Source organism: Musca domestica, unplaced genomic scaffold (assembly GCF_030504385.1).
Source record: "Musca domestica strain aabys unplaced genomic scaffold, Musca_domestica.polishedcontigs.V.1.1 15, whole genome shotgun sequence".
Classification (NCBI taxonomy): domain Eukaryota; kingdom Metazoa; phylum Arthropoda; class Insecta; order Diptera; family Muscidae; genus Musca; species Musca domestica.
In genome coordinates, this window is record NW_026712207.1 from 1,136,711 (window position 1) to 1,149,142 (window position 12,432).

General features: G+C 35.6%; 1 protein-coding gene across 1 annotated transcript in view; it reads right to left on the minus strand.

Moving 5' to 3' along the window:
• LOC101893552 (transient receptor potential cation channel subfamily A member 1) overlaps window positions 1-12,177 on the minus strand; it is a 134,099-nt gene extending 121,922 nt beyond the window's left edge. The window contains exon 1 of the mRNA XM_059119820.1: window positions 11,863-12,177. Within this exon, the coding sequence (XP_058975803.1) occupies window positions 11,863-12,177 (315 nt within the window). The remainder of the gene's footprint in view (window positions 1-11,862) is intronic.
• Between the last annotated feature and the right edge of the window lie 255 nt (window positions 12,178-12,432).

The following is a 12,432-nucleotide window of genomic DNA, read 5'->3' on the forward strand; positions in this document are numbered from 1 at the left end:
CCTCAGTCCTAGAGTGCAAAAGTAAATCTTATTTCCAAAATTTCAGAATTCCTGCTTTATTGGTTCACTCAAAAAGAAATTGTGCCAAATTTAGTACCATTTAGTACTTTTCGTGCACATAAGTACAAATTTTAAAAATTTCCTCCAAATCCCATTCCTGCACTCCAGCTCCATCCGTATCTCGTAATACAAATTGTACAAAATTTAGTACCAAATGTACATTTAGTACTTTTCGTACACCTAAAGTGCGAATTTCCAAAAACCCTTTGATATCCTTTGACGATCTACAATCAGTGACCCCCATTCCAAATTTAAGAGTTCTAGCTCTACTCCTTCCTCAAATACAAAGGGTACCATATTTAGTACCTTTCAATTTCCAAAAACCCATCCCCATCTCACCCTTACACATCAAAATTAACCTCCCCTCAAAATTTCAAGATTCCAGCTTTAGCCGTTTCACCTGGCCATTGATGAATTAGTCTGCCAGACAGTCACTCAGAAAAGTTTAGATTTCGTAGAAAGCGCGTTCCCTAATGCCCCGCCCTCCCCACTCCATACGTACCTGCCAGCATCAACAGCAGTAAACAATGCCTGGAATAATTTAGCCACCTCTATCTGGCTCTTTGCGCACACCACCACTGCCTCTAAATTGTTACAAATTATGAAAAGCCAAATATTAATTAACAATTCAAAAAAAGTCCAGAGATGATTACCTCTGGCCAAGGTCATGCTGAATTCACCTTAATTGCCACAGAGGAATTATGTTTTCTTTTATGTTCTTTTGTTTGTATTCCTTGCCGAGCATAAAAATAACATCGTGTTATTATTATTCCGAACTATATTTAGAAACATCAACAAATAATGTTGGAAAATCCACGAAGAAACACACACACCTACGAATCTTTGAATATTTATTCCAGAAGTCAGTCACTCGCCGTATTGAAAGCTAAAAGCCGATTAAAAATGTTCTTTTATTCGCTAAATAAAGGCGAAGTGTTGAATGGCAGGATTTGCAGAAATAAATGAATTCATATTCGATTTTCTTGTCTTCAAAAACGCCGATTCAATGAAACCCGATTCAATGACTAAAAAGTTAAGTTTCTTTTGTGGTTTTTAAATGGGCCAGAAAAAAAAAATACCAGAATTAAGCTCGGGCTAAACATAACTTGTACATACGAGTGATGAAGGGACCAATAATCTCATCTCATTGGTTCTTGTCTTTCATTTAAATATTGAAAAAAAAAACAATAATAATTTTGTTGCACAGTGTAATTGCTGGAAATAATGGAAAAAGAAAAGATAAGTTTAGATTTGTTCGAATTGGCACGAATTATGGCCTTCAAACGGTCAATGAAACCGTCGCACGCTGGCCGAATGTTGCTCTGCGGTATTTTGGCCCAATCCCGGCAAAGCGCTTGCTTGAGGTGATCGACCCATTGGTATTTTTTAGTGCCAACCTTGCTTTCCAAAATACTCCAGACACAATATTCAAACGGATTGGTATCCGGAGGTTTTGGTGGCTATTATGCGGTGGAAATGAGGAAATGATGCGGTACAAATGAGGAATGCGAACAACCCCATTTTGTAACCATTCATGTGTGGCGCGTGCTGAGTCCTGTTGGAATATCCAAGGTCTGCGACCAAAATGTTTGCGTGTCCAAGTCTTTAATACACCCTCCAGAATATTTTCGCGATAATATTCGGCATTTATTTTGAAGCCATGGTCGATTAATACGAGCGGAGAGCGACCATCGGCTGTTATGGCGGCCCACACCATCTCCATGGCCGGCGCTTGAGTACTGGTCTGGTTCGGGCCAACCGAAGGTGCACATTTTCAGCTGACCTCTTAGGCAAGTACGCACGATCATCATATTTGTTGTTGTTGTTTATAAACTGCTGGACAACGAATGTTGTCTCATCGGAGACAGAGAAACCCAAATTTGGCAGTTCACCACTTTCGGCCAATCGAAGCTACCCTTTAGCTCTTTTGAGTCTATTTTCTTTCCGTTGCGGTATAAGTTCTTGCACTTTTTGGAATTTCAATGACTTTACCCCGAGCTCATTTTTCATTATTTGCCGAATGGAATATTGCGATATGTTCAGCTCACGAGCCATTTTTTGGCCACTGCGAAGCGGTCGATTCTTTACTTTTCGAACTCTTATTTCGCTTTCTTTGAGCATTTTGTTTTTCATAATCTTGAACTCTATGTGGTGGAGGTACCATAAGAAATGGTCCGATCTCTACCATCTTTATAACAGATCTTGTGTTGATGGAAATATTGAAATATACCAATTCTGAATTATTATTATGCGCTTCATGGATATTCAAAATTTTGCCCCTTTTTTGGGGGGAGGTACCAGAAGGAGTGGATCGATATTGTCTATTATCGCACCAGACCTTGGATCAATAAAACTATGGTGATGTGTGTACTTTGAAGAGAACCAGGTGCTCTTTTTGGATTTTATGATTGTTTTGGTTATTCAAAACTTCGATCCTTTGTGGGAGGGGTACCAGAAGGAATAATCCGATCTCTACCATCTTTATAACAGATTTTGTCTTGATAGAAATATTGAGTGGTGCCAAGTCAGGATGGAATCAGATGTCAATTACACGTTTTATGGGGGTATTGGGAATTTTGACCTTTTGTGAGAGAGCAACCAGAAGCAGTGTACCGATGTATCTCATCTTCACACCAAACCTTTGGTTAATAAAAATGTTGTGATGTGCGTAATTTGAAGACCATCGGACTCTTACATCACATTTTATAAGGATATAAATATCCAAATTTTTGCCCCTTTTGTTGGGGGGGGAGGGGTTGGATTGTACTCTATGGAGTGGACCGATATTGTGCATTTTCACACCTGGCCTAGCACTTATGCAAATATTAGGATTTGCAAAATTGGAATCATCCTTGCTCTTTATGTGCAGTAAAATATTTTCTTTGAAAATATTGATATTTTGTGGAGGAGGTATCAAAAGGATAAAACGATGTTAGCCGATCTGGACCTAAGTTTGATAATAATATTACGATGTACCAAGTTTGGACCAAATTGGAGACTTCCTTCGAGAGTTATCGTGCGCACTAGTCAGCCAGCCAGAGGGACATACCTAGATCGACTCTAAAAGTCCTAAAACGGATTTTGTCCAAACGGACCTAAGTTCTAAGACCGTTACTTCGATGAGCCACGTTTTGGGTGTATCTATTGATTTGTACCCTCTGAAGCCATATGGCTTTGGGTGTAAAAATATGCCTAAAAAATGGAAAAATTGAAATCGGGGTATATCCTTGCATGGTGTCTATACCAAAAATTGGACCGACATGATCCATATATTGTACAAACGATTTTAGGTGTATCTCATAGGTCTCTATGAAATTTCGATGGAGCTTGCAATTTTTCAAAAAAATTCCGTCGTAAAAATACTGCTCAATGGAAACCCGTTATATTGGGGCTATGCGAAGATGTGGTCCTGCGTAGGTAATTTTTTGTTATAGACTGTAGTACCGATTTCGAACTTTAAATACGAAATTTTAACAATCCCCTAAAACTGTCGCCAGTATCAATAAACTTGATACAATTTCGGTTAAAAATGTCGCTTTTATCATCGAAATACAGAATATAGGGAGGTGGCGTTTTTTGTGGGCTATATGAAGCCGTGAACCTACATAGATAATTTTCTCTCATAGTTTGTAGCATCCATTACGAGCCTCAAATACGAAATTTGAAATAATTTCAGTGAGTTTTGTCCCTAAAATCATTGAAATACCGGGAGGTATCGTTATATGGGGCTATACGAAGACGTGCAATTTTTGGCCATAGGCTATAGTACCCATTACAATATTTAAATACAACATTTGAAACAATTCCGGTGAAAAATGTCGCTAAAATCATCCAAATAGCGAATCTAGGGCGGCACAGTTGTATGGGAGCTATACGATATCGTGGACCTATAGAGACAATTCTATTTCAGGGGTAAAAAGTACTCACGAAAAACTTCTTGGATAGGATTTCAAACAATTCCATTGAAAAATTTGACAACAATCAACAAAATACCGAATATTGGCGGGTACCGTTATATGGGGGCTATACGATTTCGTGGACCAATATAGCCTTCCTTCGAACTTGAACTGCCTGTAGACATAAGACTGACTTGTGCAAAATTTTAGCTTCCTATATTTATTTATTTGATTTGGTTACAACAGAGGGAGAGAGGGACGGACGGGGCTAAATCGTCTTAGAATTTCACGCTGATCAAGAATATATGCACTGTATTAGGTCTAAACTTATTTTTTCGATGACTTACAAAATGAATTGTGAACTTAACACCCTCCCATACTATGTGTGGTGGACGGTATAAAAATATTCCAAACGTAGAATCTTTACGAATTTTTTCAAAGAATTTTCTTTCAAATTCGGAGCGAGTTCGTATGGAGACTATAATATATTTTTTAGAAATTAATTAGAGAAACTTTCCGTTGGCCACATACATACAACTTTTGTAGAGGAATTCCGTAGAGATTCGGACCGAATTCAAAATTCAATTCAAAAGAAATCTGATGATTTCTGATGTTAGCTGGGAATTTCTAAATTTTATTTCATACCTAAAAGAAGGGTGAACAATCTGTCCCCTTGGAGATGTTGACTCTTATTTTTGAAACATTTCCAGGTCGAAATCTTTTAGAGAAATCCGATTTATTTTTCTATGTATGTTTTTTTTTAAAGAAATTTTCCGAATTGTGGGTCGGGAAAATACAAATCGGCTGTTAATCATACTTTGGCGGAATTACACAAAAGAAGGAGTTTTGTTTGAAACTTCTAAATCAAAAATCGACTGTTCGCTATAATTGACAGTTCAAAAAATCTGAATTTTTATTGTAGGCAAAAATGGAAAAAGCGATTTTTATTTTCAACGACTTATGTGTACAAAATTGGCAATAGACCCATTAAAAACCAGCTTCATTAGCGGAATCTTCAAGGTAAATGGTACCCCTCGTGATGGGAACTACAGTCTGTGACCGAAAATTTTCTATGCAGGTCCAGGTCTTCGTATAGGCCCCATATATCAGTTTCTCCCCATATTCGGTATTTTGACAATTTTAGGTACAGTACTCAACGAAATTGTTTGAGATGTCGTATTTGAAGTTAGTAATGGAAGCTACAGGTTTTTGTGTAGCACCGATATAACGGTACCTCCCTATATACGATATTTTGATGATTTTAGCTACTTTGTAAGGCCCAGACATCATTGAAAAATATCTATTTTTTAAATCCATAAAAATTCTAAAAAGTTTACCTTTTTACTTTGTTAAAAAAATATTTTGCATTTTTTTTTCGAAAAATGGGAAACGAACTTCAGTACCACAAATAATATTTTTTCAGTGTTGGCTTGTTTGTTCGTGATATCGTAGTATTTTGCAACAACAAAATGATATTTTTTCTTTTAAAATTTCGTTCAAAATGCCACATTTCTTAATGTTTGATGCTAGCATTTTCTAAAAATATTTCCTTCCGACACTTGCACATTTGCTCCATTGCAACTGGTTGCCAAGATTGCTCTTTGCCAGGAAGGCTATTACGAGTGACCACTACAAAAGAAGTTCAATGTCTATGACCGATTTCCTTTCCTTGGTCTGCACGCCAATCCACACAAACAATTACCCAATGTCGTGTTGCGTATGAGTGTTGAGAAATGTCAAGGTTGGCATTTGTCATACGCAATGGTGTACTGCAATGGCATTTTATGTGAAGTGTTTACAAAAGGGGAGGGGTGGGGGATTATAATGTAAAACACAATCGCTGAGAATGTAAATAAAAATATACAAATAAAACGATTAAGTTTCAACTTTCTGGACATTAAAATCTATTGCCCTGTAAATTTTATATTAAAAAAATCATAAAAATTAATTTTCTCCAAAAATATGGGAAATTGAAGGGGATCTATTTAGAGTTATGCTAACCTAATTCGATACGTGGTCGTTTGTGTGACAACTCTGCGTATGATTGATGAAATCACTCATACGTTTATGAGTGATAGAATAACACACCTCTCAATCGGACTGGACCATCTTGATTTCCTATTTTATATAAATCAATCTTTTAATAAGATATTTGTAAGCTCTGATCATTCAAACCAGTAAATAAATTTACAAATTTGATATTCCGAAGCAAAATATAAGTTTGAAGGAATAAAAATCTAAAAATATATACCACAATTACCAAAAATAACAACAATTACACTAATACACCAGACTAAGCAATAAACTTCTAATTAATAGTATTTGTAGTACAATTTACCCATTAAGAAAAGTTTCTGGTCAAAAATTAGGTTGTTGGCGGAAACTAATAATAACATTTATTTCTTGTTCTGAGTGATTGATACATTAGTAGGAGGGAAAAAGTTGATCCTTGGGCACATGTTCTACAAATTGACAACTTTGTAAACTCCATATTGAAGTTCAACGTCAGTGCAAATCAATAAATTCGGCCAAACATATCAACAAGTTTATCAGAAAAGCAAGTAAAAAACATTAAGTTCGGCCGGTCCAAACTTTTAAGGAAACATTAGAGCCTATATACCAATTTTTGGTATACCGAATATCGGGAAATTCGGCTATATGGGGCTATACAAAAACGTGGGCCAATGCATACAGTGTTTCGCCAAAAGAGCTAGAACCCCTTAAGACCAACAAATACCAATTTCTAGACAAATCCGTGAAAAAATGTGGCAAAAAAAAATCAAAATACCGAATATCGGGAGTTACCGTTATATGGGGCCTATACCAAAACGTGGACCGCTATATTTTATTTTCAATACCAACCATCCTAGACACAATACAAATTATTCTGCTAAATTTTGACGCTCTACGTTAAATAATGTGGCCTGTATCGTGACATGGTTAAATCGGCTTAGAATTTCATGCTGATTATGAATATATATACATTATGGGGTCTACGACGAATATTTAGGGATGTTACAAACGGAATGACAAAGTCAATATATCCTCCTTTCCAAGGTGGAGGGTATAATAAAGACTCAGCTAAAGGTTTTTTTTTTCTAAATCCATTCAAAACGTGTGCCAAATGTATTGAAATCCACAAAATTTGACACCATTCGGAACTATTTGAATGTATAGTGGTAAAATCTTAAAATTTGGTATGAGAGGTGGTTCGGCAAATGTGTACTACAAGGGCACGAAAAGTACTGAATGATAGTGTATTTGGTGTTGCGTTAAGGGATATAAGTGGAAGCACGAAATTTGATATTGAAGCCTGTTTTGGTATCTTGGATTGAGATATGGAGGTGGTTTTCGAAGTGCTTAATACAATTTTCCGAAAAGTACTATATAGTTCCAAATTTGTTACAATTTGATATTGAGTCAACATATAATGCTTGACATCTGAAATTTGGTATTGGGGCCACTTTTCATATCTAGTCTGGGTGTATGGAGGTGGTTTTTGAAATGTGTACAAAAATTATTCGAAAAATACTAAATGGTACTAATTTTGCTATTAGGTGAAGGGATAGAGCTGGAATCGCGAAATGTGATATTGAGGTCTCTGTTGATATTTGGAATTGGGATATTTCGGTGGTTTTGGAAATGTGTATTTATACTACTAATTTATACTATATATTTGGTATTGGGTGAACAGATGGTGCTAGAAATCTGAAATTTGGAATTAGGGTTGTTGTTCATGTGCAGCCTGAACATATCACCTCCATATGTGTACTATCATTGTATGAAAAGTACTGAATGGCACTCTATTTAGTATTAGGCATAGATTACTGACTGTATTTGTGTTTGAGATTTGGAAATGCGTCCTTTATTTGTACAAAAAGTACATAATGGTACTAAATTGGTTAATTTGTGAAGGGATAGGGCTCCATTTTGATATAGAGGTCTCTGTTGATATCTGGAATTGAGATATGGAGATGGTTTTGAAAATGTGTACTAAAATTGTACGAAGTACTAAATTAGATACAATTTGCTACTGGGGTGATCAGATAGTGTTAGAAATCTGAAATTTTGTATTAGGATAGGTTGTCAAGTGTAGCCTGGACAAATAGAGAATTTTTCGAAAATGTGTACCATAATTGTACGAAAAGTACTGAACAGTACACTATTTACAGTACAATATTTACTATTGAGTAAATGTTTGAAGTTTCAATCCCGGAAATTCGATATTGAGGTATCTGGAGTTAAAACCTAAAGGTAGTTTTGCAAATTGTACGAAAAGTACTAAGTGGTACTAAATCGGATTTTGGGTGAAGGTATAGAGCTGAAATCCCGCAATTTAACATTGAGATCTCTGTTGGCATCTGAGGTTAAGATTTGAAGGTGTGATTGGAAATGTGTACAATAATTGTATGAACAGTACTAAATCGTACCAAATTTGTAAACAGTATTTAGTTGGTGAAGGGATAGAGCTGAACTCCTAAAATTTGATATGAATGTCACTGTTTGTGTCTGCCGTTGAGAAAAGGAGGTTGTTTTGGAAATTCCTAATATGTACGCACGAAAAGTGCAAAATGCCATAAAATTTGACTTTGGCTGTTGGAATAGAGATGGATTTCAGAAAATTTGGTATCGAGATCACTAGGGTGGAGAGAAGCAGGTAGTTTTGGATTTGCGTAGTAAGAGTATGCCAATAAATTTGGGATTGGGTCTTTGGATAGAACTGGAATTGTGAAATTTCATATTGAGGTCTCTGTTGATTCCTAGCATTTAAATGTGGTGGTGATCAATGCGAAACGACTTGGAAATATTTTTGGCCTGTTGCGGATGTTCAAGAGTTTAACTTCTTCGGTAAACTTTGGAATCGAAAGATTTTGAAGACTTTTTGGTGCGATTACCTTAGTTTTTCCATTATTCTTTTATAAATTCCTGGCGTTTATGTAATATTTAGACTTCTGAAGCCTTCTAGGACCTTAAGTAGAATTTTTAACTATTTCTTGAAAATTCTGTTTAAAAAATTCAATTTCTTGTCATTGAAAAAGATCCATGAAAAAATGGAAAATATTTGTGCGTTTTTTGTTTTTGAAATTAAATCGATTTTTTCTTAATATTTAGTAGCTCTAATATTTCAGCTCTAATATTTCATTAGTAGCCCCTAGTGAAATTCGATGACGAAGATTTTTGTCTTTGATGGCATCCTTCTCAATTGACGTTTTGTAGGCGAATTTTGCCTGAACTCACATAAGGTACAAATTTAACCCTGAAAAGCATTTTTAGTATTTATTAATTCTTGGCGTTCAAATAAGATTTAAAGCTATGATGTCTTCTGGGACCTAACATTTTGTAGAATGTTTGGAAGGAATCCCTATGAAAATGTTCAATCTTTAACTATTTCATGAACTTTCTGCTTGAAAAATCCAATTTCTTTTCTAAAAACCAGTAAAGAAAGTCTTAAAGTCGGGCGGGGCCGACTTTATGATACCCTACACCACTTTGCTAATTTAGTAGAGCTCCACATAACAATTAAAAGTTTTTATGGGTGAATTCAATCATAAACGCTATGATTATAATTTGTAATTTAAAGTTCAATAATTTAAAGTTCAAAAGTATAGTATCTTTTAAATTCGGACTTGTATTGCCCATTCGATATATATATGGGAGCTATATCCAAATCGGAAGTAATCTCGATAAAATTTGGCAAAGGTATTTCTGAACTGTATTTCATATATTTCCCTGAATATCGTTATTACGGAGTGCATATTTTCGGCTGTGGGTAACAAATATAACAAATCGGATGAACAATATATATGGGAGCTATCATGGTACAATGAAGAGAAGGTAGGTCAACTTTAAAAAAATTGCAAGTATAGAGGTCTACCTGTTTGGCTTGTAATGTCAGAAATAGTATCAAAACAATAACAAAATCAAACAACTTGTTGCATTTATTTTGAATAAATAATTGAAAACCGCGATAACTGAATGAAAGGTCAAAACCAGGTTCTATATATCTCTAAAGGTTTATTTCGCTACAAAAACTCTAGATGATGATGAAATAAACATTTTGAAAACATCCGAATTTGAATGTTTTCTGAACAATTTTTTTGTTATTGAAAAGAAAACACATACATAAACAAATAAAGATGACATATTAAGCCAAGAAAATAAAAAAATTGAAATCATATGGTATCATAGCCCTACCTTGATATCATTGTACCATGGGAGCTATAGCTATATCTGAACCGATCTTCACTAAATTTGACATATTAGCTTCTAGACTCAATTCGGTCGTAAGTGCCAAATTTCATCTCATTTGGGCAAATATTAGACGTTTGGTGCACCAGAAAAAATAAATCGGACGAAATTATATATGGGGGATATATATACAACTCCGAACCGATCTCTATAAAATTTAGCAAAGGTATTTCTGAGCTGTATTTCATATCTTTCCTCAAATATTGTTGTTACAGAGTGCATATTATGGCTGCGGAGGACTAAAATAACAAATCGGATAAACAATATATATGGGAGCTATAGCTATATGTGAACCGATTTCGATCAAATTTGGCATTCTCTTTTTCAGGCCTAATTTGGTTGTATGTGCAAAATTCCATACTATTCGGGCTGATATTACTCGTTTGGTGCACAATAAAAGGCAAATCGGACGAAGATATATATGGGAGCTATATCTAAATTTTTACCGATTATCTCCAATTTCAATAGGGTTCGTCCTTGGCCCAAACAAATCACTTGTGGAAAATTTCATTTGGATCGGGTAATAAATGCGAACTGTACTTTGTTTACAAAAATACATGGACAGACGGACGGACGGACAGACGGACGGACGGACATGCATAAATCTTCTCAGAATGTGATTCTATGCAGATCATCCAAAGGAACTATGGGTCTATCTTGGTTCCTTTTGTCGTCTGTTACAAACAAATGCACAAAGACATAATACCCTGACCACCTGGTGGAGTAGGGTATAAAAATGGGATATATTTGTAAGTTTTTCTTTTTTAGAATTGAAACTAATTTTTTCGTTATATCTGACGAAAGCAGAGATTTATTTTCTTTGGTAACTTATGGGAAATTTGATGGGGAATATTTTTTCTTTGGCGCCATCTTTCGAAAATTCTGCTTTTGGGGAGAATTTTGCATAAACTCGTGTGAAGTACGACCTTAACCCGAAAACGTGTTTTAAAAATATATGAACTTTTGCCATTTAGGTAAGTCTTAGGCTTTTGATGTCTTCTAGGGCCTATAGTAGAATTTTATGGCAAATAATTTTGTGGAGGACCCCGTTTAAGGGGAGATTTTTAAGCTTTTATTGAAAAAAGTATCTAATTGACCCCTTTGTTGACTCGCTTGAGGGTTAAAATTTTCAAACAAAATAATCCTCGTATTGCCATCTGCAATATTAAAATGTAAGGTTTCCAAGGAATATAGGACATATTAATCCGAAGAGTTCAAAATTTTTGTGGAAGAGGGGGAAAGTTCCCCTCTCTATTTTGATTACTTTGCGAAGTAATTTTCAAAACGCCGATACAAGAGTCTTCTCTTTTAAGCTCTACTTTCATAATCTGTTGGGTTGTTGTCTCAAAGGATGACCCATTTCTAACAGGATTACTTCTTACAATTTTCATCCCGAAGTATAGCCGTATATGGTATTGCAAGGTCAGCCCGCCCTTCTATTGTTTTGGTTTCCTAGTTATATGGAAGTCTTTGAGGTGAAAAACAATTTTGATATTTTCCTTTACTCTTCACAGGTGTCTTCCCATTTTCCTTAACATTTTTTTTGTCCTCCATGCCTAACGATTACAACCTTAGCTTTTAATTTACAAATCTGCCAACAAAAAAAAAAAAAAAAAACAAATTCCAATTTTCTTTTCTAATTTTGTTTTTGTATTACCTGTAACAAATCATCAATCATTATTTTCGGACTGCTGGTCATTCGTAACATCCTCGTCCAGTGGGTGGGTATTTTGAATGGCGCAGCCACTGTTAGTTCAGCACCGCGGGCACAGCCGTTAATTAAGCAACGAATTGGCCGGACAATAACATCGCGTTTGGTGGAATTTTTCATGTTCGCACCGCCATTGATGCAGTTGTTGGCCGCAGCGGGTGTGGGCGATGGCAGGGCCAGGGCGGTAAAACTGGGCGTATTGTTGCAATTGGTGTTGGGCGAAATGCTACCCGTCAAATTGGTGCTGGTCGTCAATACCATAGGGGGAGGGAAGTGGCAAGAAGGATATATGGAATTTTGATATGGAATATGTTGTTGAGGATTTTGTTGTTGTTGTTGTTTTTTTCACTTTTACACTTTTTGTTGTTGTAACGGAACTTTTTTGTTTTTGGGTTTTTTGTTTTGATATTTTATAATTAATTCCGTGGTTTAGAGAAGAGGTTGAGATTTTGTTTTGCGTTTCGTTTTTGTTCTCCGTTTATTTGTATTTGTTTTAGTCCACAAATTCGTGTGTGT